General features: G+C 40.5%; 2 protein-coding genes across 2 annotated transcripts; both read right to left on the bottom strand.

The window, feature by feature from the left end:
• Positions 1 to 616: 616 nt before the first annotated feature.
• On the bottom strand, positions 617 to 8,017 carry adpgk2 (ADP-dependent glucokinase 2). Its single transcript, XM_053425544.1, has 7 exons — positions 7,529 to 8,017; positions 6,027 to 6,186; positions 5,238 to 5,428; positions 4,950 to 5,046; positions 4,020 to 4,156; positions 3,497 to 3,633; positions 617 to 3,290 (listed from the first exon to the last, which is right to left on the bottom strand). The coding sequence occupies exons 1-7, from the start codon at positions 7,722 to 7,724 to the stop codon at positions 2,718 to 2,720; spliced, it is 1,491 nt and encodes a 496-aa protein (XP_053281519.1). The 5' UTR covers positions 7,725 to 8,017; the 3' UTR covers positions 617 to 2,717.
• Positions 8,018 to 8,734: 717 nt separating this feature from the next.
• Positions 8,735 to 17,027, bottom strand: ctsba (cathepsin Ba). Its single transcript, XM_053425657.1, has 11 exons — positions 16,868 to 17,027; positions 13,505 to 13,632; positions 13,331 to 13,416; positions 12,960 to 13,074; positions 11,848 to 11,963; positions 11,218 to 11,303; positions 10,986 to 11,132; positions 10,522 to 10,638; positions 10,235 to 10,363; positions 9,681 to 9,762; positions 8,735 to 9,437 (listed from the first exon to the last, which is right to left on the bottom strand). The coding sequence occupies exons 2-10, from the start codon at positions 13,625 to 13,627 to the stop codon at positions 9,689 to 9,691; spliced, it is 993 nt and encodes a 330-aa protein (XP_053281632.1). The 5' UTR covers positions 13,628 to 13,632; positions 16,868 to 17,027; the 3' UTR covers positions 8,735 to 9,437; positions 9,681 to 9,688.
• Positions 17,028 to 17,625: the final 598 nt, after the last annotated feature.

Raw genomic sequence — 17,625 nt, 5'->3', positions numbered from 1 at the left:
AGAAGTTTGTGGTTGCCAGTCTGGAATTGCATTATTCTTCTTTCCTGCAAATGCTGTACAGAATGCATGCAGCATTAGTCTGTCTGCAATATTAGACCAAACCCTCCTATGGCTCCAGTGTAGTTGTCTATTGATATAAAACCTCAATGTTATCAGGCATCTGGTGTCAGACGGTCACAGATCATAAAGGAAATTCTCGATAGGTGTATTGTGCCAATTGGTGGTATGAGAAACAGGAAGTTCATCTCAGTGTTCAGTATGAGCAGCCAGTGGACAAATGGTTAAAGCAGGAATTTGTAGGACACTGAAGACATAACTGAAATGAAGAGACTCCAAATAAAATTTTTTTTCGAGTTAAGCGAAAGGAAACAACCCCCGTCATGGTGAATTATGATGTAGTGACACAGAAGCCATGTTGTGAAAATCCGATCGTCCTCATCACAAGCATCTACTGGAGACTGAGTTCAGTAGACTGCAACTAAATGAAGAAACACTCTGGCTTCACTTGGCCACAGTGTGGGCATTACATTTTTTTGTCTGTAGCCATGATGGAAGGTTTTCAATAAATGACCCCAGTGACAAAAATGAATGAATAAATCAAAAAAACAAAGCAATGGTTGCTTCATCAGCATAGCAGTTTATCTCTGGTGATTTTGCATTGAATCATAGACATGCATGACACATTGAACACAGCTTCGGAACATGAGCGACATGAGAGATTAAACTCAGAATGATATAGTAGCAAACACAAACATTCTCTATAGAAGCATGAATTCATGCTGATGTCTCATCCAAATATGAATGGAGGAATCTCTAAATTTTGTGCCCATTTCACAGTAAAAACACGACCCATTACTCTCAGCTTCCAATCAGACATGAGAAAATATAACACAACCCTTCAGTAATTGAAAAGGTCTGTATTAAACGTTCCCTTTTCACTCACCAAGACAGAAAGTGGCTCATTTGTCTTCAGCATCCTCAAACAACAGCATCAAATCATTAAAGTCTTAAAACACATTTAAAAGGGATTCCTTTACCATCAGACTTTTCTTTTGACCTCACTGTTGAATTGTAACATGAATAAATGTGTTTCTCACTGAAAGGGAGTTTAACAAACAAGTTTTAGGAAACAGTAAAAAAAAACAAATCACAAAAAACAAACTTGAGTCTGAATGGAGAAGTAACTGAAGCTTGGTCTGTGGTGGAATGTTCGATTTGGACAAAGTGAGAAATTATAATTTGCATCATTCCCAGTCAAATCCAGTTGCTTCTGTAAATACAGTTTCAAAGAAAGTGATTCAGATTCTGAAAAGAGAAAAATGGGAGTGTGATGATAGTGTTGGTCATGTAGAAAAATCTAAAACTAGTGGTGAGATCATATTCCATGATATCAAGCCATATCATGTTCAAGTGTGAGAACTGTCTGCCAATAACTTCCGCTTTACAGCAGCGTTGAGTGGGGCAGTACACACTTGTTATTTGGTCCTGAAAACATTAACAAACAAAAGAAGAAATGTTACACATGATAGAAACATTTCAAAGAAACATGGGAAACGACACGAAGAGGAAGAAACAGCACGGAGGTAGAGAAGAAATTTGTGACATCATACCCAGCTACCTACAGTGGTCTCTTAACTTAGTTTTTGCATTATTGCACTGCCACGGACACAGAGGAATGAAAATCTTACAACAAGTCAAACTCACCCAAAACAATTTGCACATTTTTCACATTAATGTATACTGGGAAGAGCAGGAGGTGATGACCTTTTCAGCTTTCTACTTTTAAAGACAGGAAAGGGAAGAGGCAGGACAAAATCTTGTCGTTAAAACGGATCAGATTCTCAGCTTTAGACAAGCTCTTTTTTAACTGCACTTGCTGCAGGGCAGGAGAGATCAAAAGGCTTGTTAATTGGTTGGACCCTTCCACTTTAAGTACGTGACAACACCCAATAAACATGCAGCCAAGAAACCAAAGATTCAGCTTTTGGATATGTCTACTGCATAGTAGAGTCACATGTTTGAAAGCACAAAGGGTTTCTTAGAACAGGAGAGAAGCAGCCCTGCAGTCTTCTGCTCTGAAAACACAGCAGATATGATGCATTTGATGTCTTGACACGTTATTTAAAAATGCCTTGAGCTACCTAGTGCGGCTATATGAAAGTATCTGTATGACTTTATGCAAACCTCATCCCTCTTTCTGTCATCCTGACTGAAGGCCTCAGATAAATAGAATAGGGTTATTAAAGAATGATGGTGAGTGTGTGATTAACAGAGCAGTGTCTGCTCGTTCTAAAAATCAAATAAACTGGATACCTGAGGGCTTTGCACTAGGAATACATACTATACTCTATGTATCATTCTGAATCAAAGTATACACACCCTTACCCGTTAACAAAAATGTCATTTTTTGGTAAATTTTTTTGTAGCTCCTACAAAACAAATCAACAGAGAGCTATTTAATTTAAAACATGGTGGTTTATACTGATTATTAACAACTTTGCCCCATCATTTAACTCCCAAGATTGATATTACATTTCCCTAATGATCCACCTAGGCCATGAGCTGATAGTGTGATAGCATTAGCCTGGTTCCTTTCACAATCAGCACCTGTGTTTGCCAAGACTATTTTGCATCATACCTAGACCAAGTTTCCAGAGTCAAGTTGTTGCAAACAAATATCAGCATTATTCACACAGATAGACAATTAGTGTCTGTGTTTAGATCTGCAGCACAAGGCCAGCAGCTGAGACGTTGTCCCCTCCACCTGCAGTTTGGTAAACCTCGGTGCACACCAGCACGGGCGCCACGCAGATCTCATAATCCTCCTCATCCCAGCAGCTGACCGGCCTGGTCTCCTGCAGAGGGATACGCTGGCTGCCTTCTCGTCGGCTGACAGAGAACGAGTCATCCATGATGAGCCTTGCCTTGCCGGGGTCAATGTCATCCGAGCCACAGACATGGCGGTTAGCAGTGAGAGACGCCTTGGCCGTGGCTGACATGGTGTTCTTCCACTGAGAGCCATGGGTCACGATCATGGCCTGAAAGGCCAGCGTGTGGACGTGGAGCCGGGTCAGAGACTTACCACCGGCTTCTGCACCGTTTGTGTCACTTTCTGGAACAGCATCATTTGCATCGTTGCGGCGCTGGTTCAGAATGCGATAGACCTCCCTCATCTGGTCGAGGACAGTAGCCACACGAGGGTTTGGGTCTGACAACACGGTGATGTTGGAGCCTTTCAGCAGGCTGAGCAGGTTGGGAAGCTCCTGCTCATTCATCCCCATTGAGTCCGCCTGCGGACACAGCAACAGGATGAGGGATTAAACCAAGAATCCCCTGATATTCCTTTAATTCAATAGTTTTTTTGACAAATTTCAATGGGGAAACCTGACCTAAATTCCTGATAGTGGCATTCACCTGTTTCTTTGTATAATCAATCTGAGAAATATGTGAAAATTAATGTGATGATTAATGTAATTGTTCATATTGTCATACATACATGGGGAATGACGTAGTGAAGCAGGTCTTCCATTATACTCTCTTCAACAAAACTGGCCATCTCAAAATGGACGCCGATCTGAGGAGACGAGGAGGACAGCAGGTCGGCCAGGCGGGAGAGGAGCGCTTCACGCTCACCTGGAATGATGAAAGAAAAGACAGAGGTTAAGATTTGAAATAGAAAGTAGAGGATGTGAGATATCAGAGGCTAATCTCAGTCAAACTGTCTTATTTGCATTAAATTCACAAATACATACATATTTACACGTGTATTTAAATAAACAATACATGCACAACCTTTAAATGAACTCAGAATAGACGAGTACCCATAAGGAGAAGCCATCAATCATTGCTGTGCCATGGTTTGACTTAGATTCACTTTCATCCCCACATCTTCCCAGCAAACACGTGCAAGAAAAATTGAGATACTACGAGTGATCATATCTCATTTCCCTTCTCAGAAACAAAGCACCAGACTCTAATATTACATTTTCCAAATTTGCTTCAAATTAAAGGTTGTCAACCTGACTGGAAGGGGAAGTTATCCATCATTTGCAGTCCACCCACCACCACCAGATCTGGTTGGAAGTCTTCAAGTTTCTCAGCAAACTCCTCCATGGAGGCCAGGTAGGGGTTGTGGTCATCACTGTGGACGATATATCTACAGAGCACAAACACATGCATGCTCAAACACGAATGTATACATACAGTATATACACAGCTTATAATGCAACATGGTGAAAAATGTCAAATATAAACTAGAGCTGCATTATATTAGGAAAACATACGATATCCAATAACGTTAAATGTTGCGATGACGATTTGACTTGCAATAAATAACCAAATGCTTAAGAATACAGCGTTAAAGTCTTTCTGCTTTGGCTTCACAGATAACAAAGACACCATACAGTGAGTAGCGAGTTAGAGACATTAGCTTTCACGTAGAGAGAGAGAGACACAGAAAAGAAAAGAGCAGCAGAGTCACTGTGTGCCGTTAGCTTTTCCTCAGGTTCTGGGACTATAATAAAGAAGCAACACAATTTTATATAGTAATCAACCACTTATAGACCGTAGTTTGTCATGGGCACAAACGTTATCACTAGCAGTTTCCACTGTACTAGAATGTTCTCGGAAGGCGGTACATCTTTTGAAGAAGGCGGCTCGCAATTCTCCATCCAAGAAAAACCTGTCAATAATCTGAATATCTTAAATCTATTATCCAGGGCAATAGGGCTCCAGCTGATTGGCCAAATATATTCACATGAAGAGCAACAATGCCTGGCAAATGGAATACCATTTATCGCATTTCAAGCAGTCTCTCGCAATATGTATTACGCGCAAGAAGAGATAGCGACAACAGTAAATTTTAGATATATTGTGCAGTCCTAAAATAAATACTCAGATACACACTGAATCGTCAAGATCCCTCAACAGCCAACAAATGCTCCACATACCGGTTGGCTCTTCGGGAGGTGTAGTTTCCCCATTTCGCTCCAGATGGATACTCGAGGATCAGGTGAATGTCCGGCTCTTCAACAATGTTGCCTGCCACTGCAAAGACAGGGGAAAGTGGAGTGATGACAGTGGAGCGGACAGGAGTGGGAATTAGAAGGTAAAGAGGGCACAAGAAGAAAAGGGAGACATTTCTGAATACAGGAAAAACTATTGTAGGAAATAAATGTGAGGAGACGGATATTTGTTGGAAGGTAAAAGGGTCTGCCAGTGTGCATTTTTGTGTTTACCTGAGATGTGCTGGGACAGGACATCTACAAAGTCCGGGCTGAAGCTTCCCCCTAGCAACACATCGCACCCCTCAGTTGCCATGCGACCAGCCATCACCGGAGCATTGCCACCAACTGCCCATCTGTTCCCAGGTAGGTCACGGGACGCCTCAACCAGCTCATTAAAGAGAGTGTCGTTAAGCATAAAACGCCTGCAGCAAAAAAACACAGGGAAACAAAATTAAAACTGAGAGACCAGAACCTGATTCAGCAACTTTTCCTTTAAATTTTTAAACAAGATTTAAGTCTGTGATTATTGCAACAGTTTGTCCTATAGCAACAAGACAGACTTGTTTTAGGCCATGAAGATCCATTGAAAGCCGAAGATACTGACATGTCTGAGCTTGAAGGAAAAATTCATACATCAAGTAGATCAACATGTAAACAAAGGATCAGAGAAACAAAAGAGGCAGAACTTTGTTTTTTAGAACAGAAAGAAGAGATGCAAGAAAAAGACGACAGATTGCGTGGGGTAGGTAGAAGGAAGGAAAAGTTCAGGCGATACCGGAAGCAGAAGAAAGTTGTTAGGAAAGCCAAATTATAATGAGTCAGGTTAGTAATAAATATAAAGACAACACAAACACTAAGATACAAACTGTGTAACTTATAAAAACCAACACGTTCATTTTGGATTGTGAACGTGAAAACTCAGCAAACCAGTTCTAGCACAGAGAAAACAAAAGTATGCAAATATTTGTTTGAGCACATGCACTAATAACGCCAGCTCTGGTGAAAACAAACACCACTTACTCTGCAGCTGCTCCAGGTGCAAAGAAGTAGGCAAAGCTCTGAGCCAACTGTTCTGTGCTTTCTATGTAGTCATGATGCAGGGGATGGTCCGTGAGAGGAAGGCTGATCTTATTAAGCAATGTCACCCCATCTACTATCAGGTCAACACAACCTCCAAATCCTGTGGACGAAGAGCAGAGACAAAAACACCATTAGATGCTAAATAAAAACAAGTAAGTTTACAACCAAACTTCTTGGGCCAAAATAAGGTTAACCCCCCTGATGGCCCACCTTTGTAAGCAGCCTGCTAGAGAAGCCAGGACGCAAAAGAATGGGGTAGATATTTTGACTTAAGTGTAACTGCTTAATTCCTTTTCTTTGCCAGCAATCTAGGACTTTTTCTTAGAATTTGTTTTTAAGTAAAAATGTTTACTTGTATTTTTCCTCATGTGATGCGTTTTGTTGTGCTTTTTGTTGAATGTCAACAAGCCGGTAATTAGTCATTTACTGAAACTATACTACAACTAGTAACAGGTCTGACGGCAAAGTGGAGCCAGTTGTTGAACGGAGTAAAGGTTGAACAGATATGCTGATCACTTCTGTGGTGTCACTGTATCATGGTTCAAAGGACCAGATTTGGGGATAAGATCATGAGAAAGGAGACACAGATCGATCACTAATATAACCATGTTTACTGAAGCCGGTCTGAAGTAGGTTGTAATATTCTGCTGAGGAATCCCACCACTTAAAAGTACTTAATGCGCATTGTTAACAGAGGAGGAAGGGGCTCAGAATTTGCCAATCATATTCACTTATGGCACCAGATGTGGTTATAGACATAGACTGTATTAAGATGAATGATGCATGTCCTCTATCCAGAAATTATGCTTCAATATCCCACAACTTGGGAAACATCTATACCAATGACATAAGGAAGACCCAATTCAAATGGGTCTCACACATTCATGGTTCACATGTTGGCACCATATTTGTCTTAACACTTGTCAATTTAAGCTCAATTAGCTTCAGGATATTTTCAGAATCAAATGTTCGTCAAGCTGATCAAACAATATGATGAGTGTGCAGATCATTGATAGTCACACCTCTGCAACCTCATCCTCCTCTTCATCACTAAATTACTCTTCATTGTCTTAGGTCTAAATTAAAGATAGTAAACTTGGTTTAAATCTCCTTCCTAATGTACTGTGCACCAATAACACAGGTTATGTATCTAATTTAGTTATTGTCAGTTCACATAGAATAAAAAAATAAAGGTTTCGTTGCATTTAAATGACTCGAGAAAGCGCTCGACAACATTAGCTTCCCTGCATGTAAGAAAGAGTAGGGACAACTGTCAACTACGTCTGTTGTTGTTTTGTCAGTTAACATCCCCATAACTTCATCTGCAGCTCTTATGGGTGTTTCTTTCATTTCGGGACAGCCCGATAACAAAAACATAGAGTCACCATGACTGTCTCCAGCCAGACTATGCTAGCTAACGTTAGCTCGCTCCCAACACTCACCGACAGCCACTCTCGGTCTGGCGACGTCGTTCATGCCGACTTTCTGTTCCGCCCGCAGCAGGGAGGACAGCACCGTGTCCAGCCGGTCTTCCAACACATCACTCTGGGGTGAGCGGAACCAGATAGCCAGGAGAACCACCAGCAGGGACACCACAGGCCCGTATTTCACCCACGATACCCGGCTTCCTGCCTCCATCTCTGGCTGCCGGTCGCTCAGTCTGACTTGAACCGGCTCCGTCCACCAGTACAGAAGCAGGCACTGCGGTGGGGGCTTGTTTTGGGAACCGGGGTGTCCCAAAGCTTGACGGATAATTTACTGAATCTAAGCTATAAGTGATGAATAAAAACACAACCACACAGTCTCTGTGAACCACGGGACCGTCTAACAACCCCTGTCCACATCTGTTCACAAGTTAGCGTCTTTCCCGGGTGTTTCTAATCTGTACACCACTGTCAAGGTTGCCAATGGGCGGACGCTGGTGAGCAAAACAAGCGGCTGTTGTAGCCTACTACCAAGGGGAGTGTTTGTTTTGATGACAACAAGGCGGAAGAGAACGTGTTAGTTTGACCCTTTCCAACATTTTAACCCGTTTCAACTTTTTGGGGCTTAATTTCTCATCGATAAAGTTTGTTCTTTAGCACCAACTTCTAGTCAACGTGTTCTATCCCAGCTGACTGTGTTAGAACTTGATTTACTCCTCCCTCTTACACATTTAAAGACCCAGCCAACCCCTTTTATTGTGACGTACCTTTATAAGTTTGCAGTAGATAAAGCAAGTATATTATAACTAGCCTGCAACATTACAGTGATGTAAATATTAATGTATTGGTCGTTATGAACCAGTGTGACAATAGTCAACTCCACATAATGAGTTTTGAAGTATGACTTTTGATACTTCTGATGCCAGTATTTAGGTACTCTTTAAAGTTTTGAATGCAGTTATCATAACTTGTGAGTCTGTCTATACAATATTGCTACTTTTACCTTTGCAAAAGATCTGGATGGAGAGTTAAATGCAATGTTTATCATCGAACATTAGAATATAATTCTGACTCATCCCTAATTACCCATTTAACTTTCACACCCTGACCCACATTTCCTTGCCGACTCAACCCTATCTTGTGCAAGAGGCTTCATATCAGTCAGTCAGATGAAATGCTACGAAGTGGATCTAGCATGCATGCTCAAGATGAATGACACCATACTGGGAACCAAGAATGTTTTATTTAATTCAGAACAATATTGTTTGGCTACAGGCCGACAAGACAACATCTCATTTACAACCATATCAAATAAAAGTCAGTTTTTCATCTGATACTAAAGTTTAAAAACAATAACAGGCACCAGTTGTAAGGAATATTTCCAGATATTGTAAAGTAGCATTTGTGGCACTAAAATTAAAAAAAAACAATTGAATAAAAACTGGCAGTCAGCATGAAAGCTATGATTACTTAAAACAATTTAAAAAACATTAGGGCCTGTATTTCTCTAAAAAGTCTTATCAATGCAGAAAAACTTTGTGACAACAGGGGATCAAATTGAATCAGCTGACAGTCGGCTTCCAATCACCTGAGATGAAATGTACATACGTGTCCTTAAAAAAAACATTTACTTCCTGTGGAACCTTGACTACCCTTTAAAAAAAAACAACTGAAAGAACAAGACCATTCACAGAACCACCTTGAATTCAACATGAAGATTTGTGCTCAGGCAAGTTTTTGCTGTCATACCCCATCTGCTAATCCAACTACATGAAGTGAAGGTTGCTCTGGAAGTTGTTCAGTTTGCTGTAGAAATACTCTTGTACCATGTGTGCAAGGTTCTCACGTCTCACTTTAAACATATAGCTACTAAATGCAGGAGTGGGTCACCCTCTAGTGATTTAAAATGGCCACTGCTGCTAAAAACCTGCAAGACAAAAAAAGAACCAGTGAGGCCACATTAATACCATTAAACATTTATTGAGAGAAAAGCCTCTCAGACATGAAATGAGAGACAATGAGGTAGAAATGTGAGCTAACTCAGATCAGTGAGGTCTACTAGAACTACTAATCCATGCATTCCAGTCAGTTAATGAGATTAGAGTTTCACTTTACATGCACACAGTAAACACAGTTTGGTTTGGGGTCATTGATGGTTTTGTTGTCTTACCTCAGGGTTTATTTGGGAATTCCTGCCACAATCTCAGACTCGATACCACAGTGATCTGATCCACGCAGGATTTTAAAGTATCCTGAAGACCAGATACAAGAAACAGTCAACAGGACAGTTCACACATTAATCAAAAGTTATCTTCAAATGAGTAATATGTTTATGTAATTATCTAGATGTACTGGCATTGTAAATCTGGTTATTCTGAATTATTGAAAGGATCATCGACTTATGTTTTAATTGTATTAAAATGTTTCATTGTGGTTTTATCACGTTTTCAACATCATATTGTTGCGGGTATTTTATGTCTGACAATAAATAAAAAAAAATATAACAACTAATATGTAAATGAAGGGTACATTTATATATTAATGTGGTAACCTGCATGGATTATTTCAATGGAGTACACAACATTAGGTCTGACTAATCCGTATAAGACTACTGTAGTTAAACAACATCATATTGTGTGAGCCATAAGATGACTTTGGAGAAGTGCCACATTTTTTATTTACACTGCCACAATGTATTAAACAAGAAAACATGTCTCTGCTTACCGTTATCACCCCAGTCAGTGTTCCAGGAGTTGGCACAGAGCCAGTAGGGGACACCATCCTCCTCCCCCCAACCCAGGACCTTGATGGCATGACCACCCAGAGCAGATCCAGATAAATGCTGATACACACCTGGAGGAAAGGCCCCCCCCAAAAAAACGAATGTCAGAAAAACATTTTATAAAAACCCTGAGCATAACTCGCAGTCAGCAATTACCCTGTACCGAGTATTTAGTAGCATTACTTATATTTGCACTCCATTAGTCTGACAGTGGTGCTTGTGTTCTTACCGGACTTATACATCACAAAGTCTTCATAGACGGTGAAGGCTCCTTCTACTGGACCATTTTTGGAAATCTCTGCCTGAATCTGCTCCACACTCGCCTCCACGCTGTAGGATGATTTACCTGCAACAAACTCAGAGTAAATATGTGTGTCTATGCGAGTGTGTCTTCACCATCATTATGGTTGGGCAATTATTTTACGACAAACGGTTTCTTTTTCTCAGATATTAGATAAATACTAAGGAGTGTGTAAATATATGCAATGTTATTGATTGATTAATAAAACTACTGAAAATGGATTTGAATAACAAGAATAAGTATTAAAACAATCACTGAGCTGTCGGAATTTCTAATAAACTCTTCAAAACCATTTATGCATATGTGTCTCTTACACATGTCAACAAAATAATAAGATGAATGAAAACACTTAAACCTAATTACCAGGTAATTATTTATAATGCATTTCTTACCATAATGCTTGTCCTTTTTATAGCTGGGAGAGTATCCTGCTTCACAGCTGTGGACGCACTGAGGTGTGTCTCCACCCTCTCCACTGCAGCTAGGCCTGCTGCCATTCACATGGTGCTCACAGGGGGAGATGGTGTAGGGCCGGCAACCTGTAGACACAAAGATGGAGTCAGAACTGTACAAAACACACAAAAACACAGACACACACACCAGTATAGAAGTCTCATAACGTACCAATGTGGGAGTTGTAGAGACCACCAGAGACCAGTCCGTCTTTAGTCCAGAAGTCCCAGGCAGCCGAGGGGTAACCACCATTACATCTAAAGACAAAGAGGGAAAACAAATACATGCTTATCCCAAGTTTTTATACCTTGAACTGACACACCAATAAACACGCATTGCTTCTACTTCAAAACTGTTGACACTGTAAACAATTAAGATGAATCAATTCAACCCTTTCCCCTACCAGGACATAGTTGTGGGACATTGAAACTTTAGCAGTCCATCCTAATCATAAATGTAATTCAGTTCACATTATATACACATCATTGTGTGCCACTCATTGAAATATTTGTATTTGCATTACATTGAGCCGGGAGATTGTTGTGTAACTAGAAATCACAATGACAATTACTGAATTTTATAAGTGTATTGATAAAGAAACTGTATTTGTGGATTATAGATGTTATGACCCAAGGTACTTAATGAAGGTCAGTTTGGGCAGTTTCCTTCATCTTTATCTGAGATGATTTACTAGTGAGCTTGCATTGAGGCATTTCATCGTTTCCTCACCCTCTGGATTACAGTCTACATAGAGTAGGTCACATTTGGAAGTAGTGTAACGGCTCACACACTGTTTCTTACCCCATGCCACAGGCGTCACAACAGGTCAGCAGATCCTCAGAGGAGATCTCCACATTGATCTTGCCACCACTGTGGATGCACACACGGTCGGAGATGGCCTCTGCAGCGCCAAATGCCTGTGGTCAGAAGAACCAAAGTACGTCACAAAAGACACATAACCCAGAGAAACCAGGAAATGGACTAGATGTGATTAAATGACAATAAAGCAGGTTTCACTCAACAGTTTGGAAACCCAACTAATCCTCTCTTTTCCCCAATCTGAAACACAGGAAGCAGCATGAATCTCTGCCTCTCTGACTGACATCTCTCAGTGGATGTCTGCACACCACCTGGAAATCAACCTTGACAAGACCAAACTACTTTTCCTTCCAGGGAAAGGCTCTCCCTCTCATAACCGGAATATTACCTTTGACAACACTGTGTTAGCCCCCTGCCAGACTTCTAAGAACCTGGATGTGACACTCGGCAGTCAGCTCTCCCCTACAGCCAACATTACAATAACAACCCATTTCTGTAGATTCTGTACAACATCTATAGATATAGATATATCTATAGATATATATAGATATAGATATATATCTATATCAGGGGATCCTCGCGAGCGTGCTTGTCAGAGCACTTATTTTATTTAATTCAGTTTTTTGTTTTAAATCAAATAAAAGAAGTTGATGTGTGAACACATCAGGGGATCCTCGCAGGGGGGGCTTCTAATAAGTGTCAGACGCACAAATGAAAACTTGAAGAAAAATATATCTCCGGTGAAAAAGTGGCATCACACGTGTAGAAGACATAGTTTGTTGTGATAAGAGCGTGATAAGGTGTGTTGTAAAGATCTAGTATCTTGGCAGCGGAGTTAATACGTCACTTCCTGCCTCTGCCTGCTGCACCTGGCTAATCTACATCTCACCTGAATAATGAAGATTATTGAGGATTTGTTGCTGTTGTGAACAGGTCTGTGCAGAGAACCTCCCGCTGTGTTGTGTATGTGTGAAAAACAATCTTGTCGTAAACTCTGGACCCGATTCTCTGGACTTAAACAGCATGTCATATCTGAAAACAGCTATAATGTCACTTCTTTAGAGCAGTTAGTCTCCCCCTCCCTCCCCCCTTACCCAGCAGGATCCACAGGAGCCCTGGTCTCTAATCTCCTTCAGTGTGGGACACTCAGGCCACTGCTCTCTGGAGTCGAACTCTGCAGGCAGCTTCAGGCCTCCAGCATACTGAACCCTGCAGAGGTAGGTCAGTATAACTATGAGCTACTTATCTAAAACATGGAACTGAAACGAAAAGCAGATTTGATGAAGGTGATTATATGGAGTCTGAAAACACTGCTTACAAGCAAAAGTACACAGTGTACATATTAGGGAAATGTACAAAACAACAAATTCTCACACTCACTAATATGCGAGCTATGGAACACTAAGCTTACATTGATCTCATGTGTTTCACACTGAGCGACAGACTGTGTCTAACTGAGACTCACATGATTGGGAGTTTAGGTCCCTTCAGCATCGTTCCACAGAGTCTCCGCACGTAACTGTAGTCGACATCGTGGAAGTTGTGACCAGCCTGCAGGAGAGGGGACATTTAGTCAAATAAAACTGATGATAACAACTGACAGGTGTCCAACATACTCTTAGAAGATGAGCAAACTCACCTTCCATGTAGTGTTCATCTTATTGATGTAGTTGACCATCTCATTGGACAGTGGCTGGAGGTGGGGTCTGGCCAGGCTCACAGACACGCCTGCAGCCAATAACAAAAGGGCTGCATGCCACATTTTGTCTGAAAGACATAAAATAAGACACAAAAATAGATAAATTAGCTATGGCTATTCACATCACATTATTATGAGCTGCAGTAATTATATTAATTCTGGTTAAAATTATGAAACTTCTCCACAAATGACAGACTAAATTCCAGGCAAAATTAGTATTTAAGGTTGGCCAATGTTAAATGGACAATTTACGGTATATAGCCCTTTTCCAGTCTAATCGACCATTCAAAGCTCTTAACACTACAAGTCGCATTCACACAACGCTTCTATATTCAGTGTCTATCACACTACATCCATCAGCATAGCCGTCAGGGGCAACTTGGGGGTTCAGTATCTTGACAAGGACATTTAGGAATGCAGACTGAAGGAGCCCAGAAACGCACCAATGTCTATCTGGTGAGTGGACGACCCTCTACTCCCTCCAGATCCACAGGAGATAGAGTTAGAGCTACAAGAAGATACTTAAATACAAATGTAAAATACACTATATCAGGAGGAAATGGGGACGTTAATGAAAACTCCTCAAAGACTCAATGACTCTGTATTCACAAAGGACTCAAGAGGGGAGAAAAATGTTTACATTTGTGGACAGTTTGAGGGTGAGAATGTAATGTCATGCATGAGCACAAGCTTTTCCACACAACTCGACACACACCTCACCGCACAGTGTCACAGTGGCTGCAGCTACAAGTGGAACAAGCATTCACCGACACACAGAGCAGAATAAAAACCTCTTATCCTCGGTCATGCTAGTGTGGAGTGTTTTCCAGAAGTTAAACTCACCGCATCAGTAAACAGGTACAATAAACAACCTACAAAACTAATTCACTAGATTTAAATCGACTTAAGATTAATAATATGCAAAATAACTGGACGGGTCATCAGAGGTGAGACGCATTAGTAAGAGTTGAGATCCAGCTGAATAAACAGCAGTGAGGATAATGTGCTTCTTTATTCACCCAATGAGAAATACTAACATTCAGCTTCATATAACCCTGATACCAGGACAACACGTGAGGATATTGGTCAGTGCTAAGGCCTGATCAGAAGAAAAGCTTTGACAGCGAAACAGAGAAAGATGGTGAATTTTTAAAGTATTTTTAAGGGATTCTGTCTTTAGTTGTGCTTGAATGATATACAACATATAAAAAAAAAAAAACAGAAGAGGATCCAACGAAAACCGACTAGGTCTTTTAGAGGAAAGAAAAAAAATCAGCCGGGGAAACTGGTTTCATGTCACATGACAGAGGTTAAAAAAAATGACAAGAACAAAACATTCATAAGAAAATAATAAAATTTAAAAAAAAATCATTGGATCACTGACACACAACTTGACAAAGTTCAATCTAACCACCATCATGTCTACTAGGAGCTCAAGATGCTTTAATACCACAATCTTATTCTAAAACATCATATTTATACATCTAGAATAGATTATGGTTACATGTTGGTTATAGACAGACGTCAGCAGGTCCTCCAGCTGTTGGAGGGAGAAAGTTATTTTCATTCTGGTGCCTGTGCTGATGTCTGTGGCATTAAACCATCTATATTTCGGCATAAAATACCAACTGTGTGGATATTTAAAAACATGACAATGGACCAACTGGGACTAACAGATCTGCCACAAGAAAAGTTTAAAAGACACCAAAGTAATTTGAATCAGTTTTTAAAGAAGTGGTTCAACCCCACACTTTCTGAAACAATAAAGGGGATGTGATTTGGAGAAGTGAACCATGACCCTGCTGATCGTTATTTTTAAGACGTCTGTCATACCGAGACTCACTCAGGCTGCATTAACTTGCTAAGTTATGGTGGAGGGTTTCATGGGCTTTTAGACATCTCTAAATGTCAAACCAACAGATTATCGGAAGAGAAGGAACATTGTTGGTTTGTGGGAGGCCAGAGATGGCGTAAGTCAGCAGCAGAGCCACAGAGAGACGACCTCAGGACCCTGAACAGACATAAGGAAACTGAACAACTGTGACAAGCAGCTCCTCGACTGCAGCTGGAAACAGTTGTCTCTGTCGAAGCCTTTTCTCTTTATATTTATTCATGTGTGGTTGGGGAATTTAAAAAAATCTACATTAAACCTGACCCATTACTGATCACTATTATCAATCAACCAGACTTACTTTGTATAGCACCTTCTTACTGACAAGTGCAGTTGACTAATGGGCAATCATAAGCATAAAGCAAAAGTTATAAATGAGAATTAAAAAAAAAACTATGAAATTAACAAACCTATACAATTATCAGACAGGTGAAATTGAAACCAAGATTAAAACATAGATGCCATATAATAATGTCCTTCAACCCCACTTAATGAAAAGCCAGGCCAAGGAGGGGGGTGTTAAGCCTGTGGGTAAAGATTGCAACACTCCCAGCTGCTCTCAGGTAGAAGACGACAACTGAGGAGAAAGTTATGTTTTTGACATAAAAGCTACAGGGATAATGTTTATTTTTTGTATTCTGTCCAACAGAAGGGACAAGGCAAATATTCTGCAATGGTCATTCTTGTCTTTTATATTCCTGCAATCTCTGACCTGTTTGTGCAGCAGTCTGTGAGGTCACACAATAGATGTAGCTGTTTTCCGATTGTCTGATGGCTCACATGTGATTGTTCTATGAGGTAATAATTCGAACTAATTTCCTCCTTTGTCACAGAGCTACAGGTCTGATGACAGGAAGCTTGGTGAGGCGTGACTTACCATAGAATTCAAATAAAAAAAGGTCAAACCCTATTTCTATGTACTAGCAAACATATAAACTGTTTATTGAAAATGTTCACCAGATTCAGTTACAGGTTTTCTTCCTCTTTGACATATTTATAAATCTGTCCCTTTTGCTTCTTCCAAATCACTTTCACTTTCCATCGCCCTGTTTACTGTGCTCGACTCTTTAGCGTTAAGTTTCACAATCACCTGACTTTAGATATCAAGTTATGTTCCCTGAGCTAATGACCTACCTGTTAGTAACAAATGTCCCCTGTGAGCATGAGGCTGAAGTGGGTTGTTACACGACATGTAACAACACGTGAGCTGACACAAAACAGGATAAATTGCTCTTTGTTTTCAATCAGTGTGGAGGCTGCTGCTTCATGAGGAGCTGGAACAGACTGAACAAAGTGCTGACACACGGTGTAAACATGTCTGTTACACACTGAGGCCGCTTCATGTCGACAAACAACAACAACTACATACTATCGTTAAACTACAGTTTACTATAGTAAATAAAGCCGCTCACCTGTATTTTGTTTTTCTGCGTGATGTTGAATCAGTAGGTTTGTCCTGTCTGCTGGACCCCGGACAACAAAGTGTGTGGGAGAGACACGGTTCCGGAATATTTATCCCGCATAGCACGTGACACAGTCACATGATCGCTGCTCATGTGATCAGTGACGATACCAAACCCACCAGCGGACCACCAGCCCCACTCCTCTGGTTTGTGGTTGTTCAGGTGTCTGGAAACAAGAGAAAAACAATCATTATATTTGTATAACTGATTCAGAAGCACATGTGAGGCGGTTTGCACCAGTGGGACACCGTGGAACTGCAATGCTTTAATATGACCGATAGGTGATGATGAAGCCCCCCCCTCTCTGACAACTGGTCACCACTGTACTTTCAAATGTAACCTTGTAAGTAACAGCTGCCTATATATGGGCCATTTATTCATTCATTTATTTATCTATTTAAGTTATTTACTTATTTCAAACATGTTTAAACAGAATATAGAAATAAAAAAATAAGAAACAAACAATCAGCATCAGCAGTCATATTGAATCAGAGGCAAATTAATATAAACCATAACGGACCTTCGCAACACCCCCCCTGTTCACCCGCTTATACATATCAGTTTCCTTAACATGCCTGAGCTTTATTCATCAAGATCCACGAATCATTTAGTGGGAAATCAATGGAAATGTTAAAAAAAATCAATCCTGCACTGATGAAGATGACCTTTCTGAATAATGCATGCACAGCTTCCAATGTAGACTAATT

The sequence above is a fragment of the Pleuronectes platessa genome, chromosome 1, assembly GCF_947347685.1.
Source record: "Pleuronectes platessa chromosome 1, fPlePla1.1, whole genome shotgun sequence".
NCBI classification, from domain to species: Eukaryota; Metazoa; Chordata; class Actinopteri; order Pleuronectiformes; family Pleuronectidae; genus Pleuronectes; species Pleuronectes platessa.
Note: the sequence above shows the minus strand (reverse complement) of the source record. Positions and strands in the feature narration are given on the sequence as shown.

Bases quoted from the DNA above. Each gene is read 5' to 3' on its own strand.
- adpgk2 (XM_053425544.1), bottom strand. From the start codon at position 7,724: ATGGAGGCAGGAAGCCGGGTATCGTGGGTGAAATACGGGCCTGTGGTG. The intron at 5,429-6,026 runs GTAAGTGGTGTT...TTTTTGCTGCAG, and splicing joins GCACCTGGAGCAGCTGCAGA to GCGTTTTATGCTTAACGACA. The intron at 3,291-3,496 runs GTATGTATGACA...CTGTGTCCGCAG, and splicing joins TTCACTACGTCATTCCCCAT to GCGGACTCAATGGGGATGAA.
- ctsba (XM_053425657.1), bottom strand. From the start codon at position 13,627: ATGTGGCATGCAGCCCTTTTGTTATTGGCTGCAGGCGTGTCTGTGAGC. The intron at 11,304-11,847 runs GTAAGAAACAGT...CTTTGTCTTTAG, and splicing joins TGTGACGCCTGTGGCATGGG to ATGTAATGGTGGTTACCCCT. The intron at 11,133-11,217 runs GTACGTTATGAG...TTGTGTCTACAG, and splicing joins TCTCTACAACTCCCACATTG to GTTGCCGGCCCTACACCATC.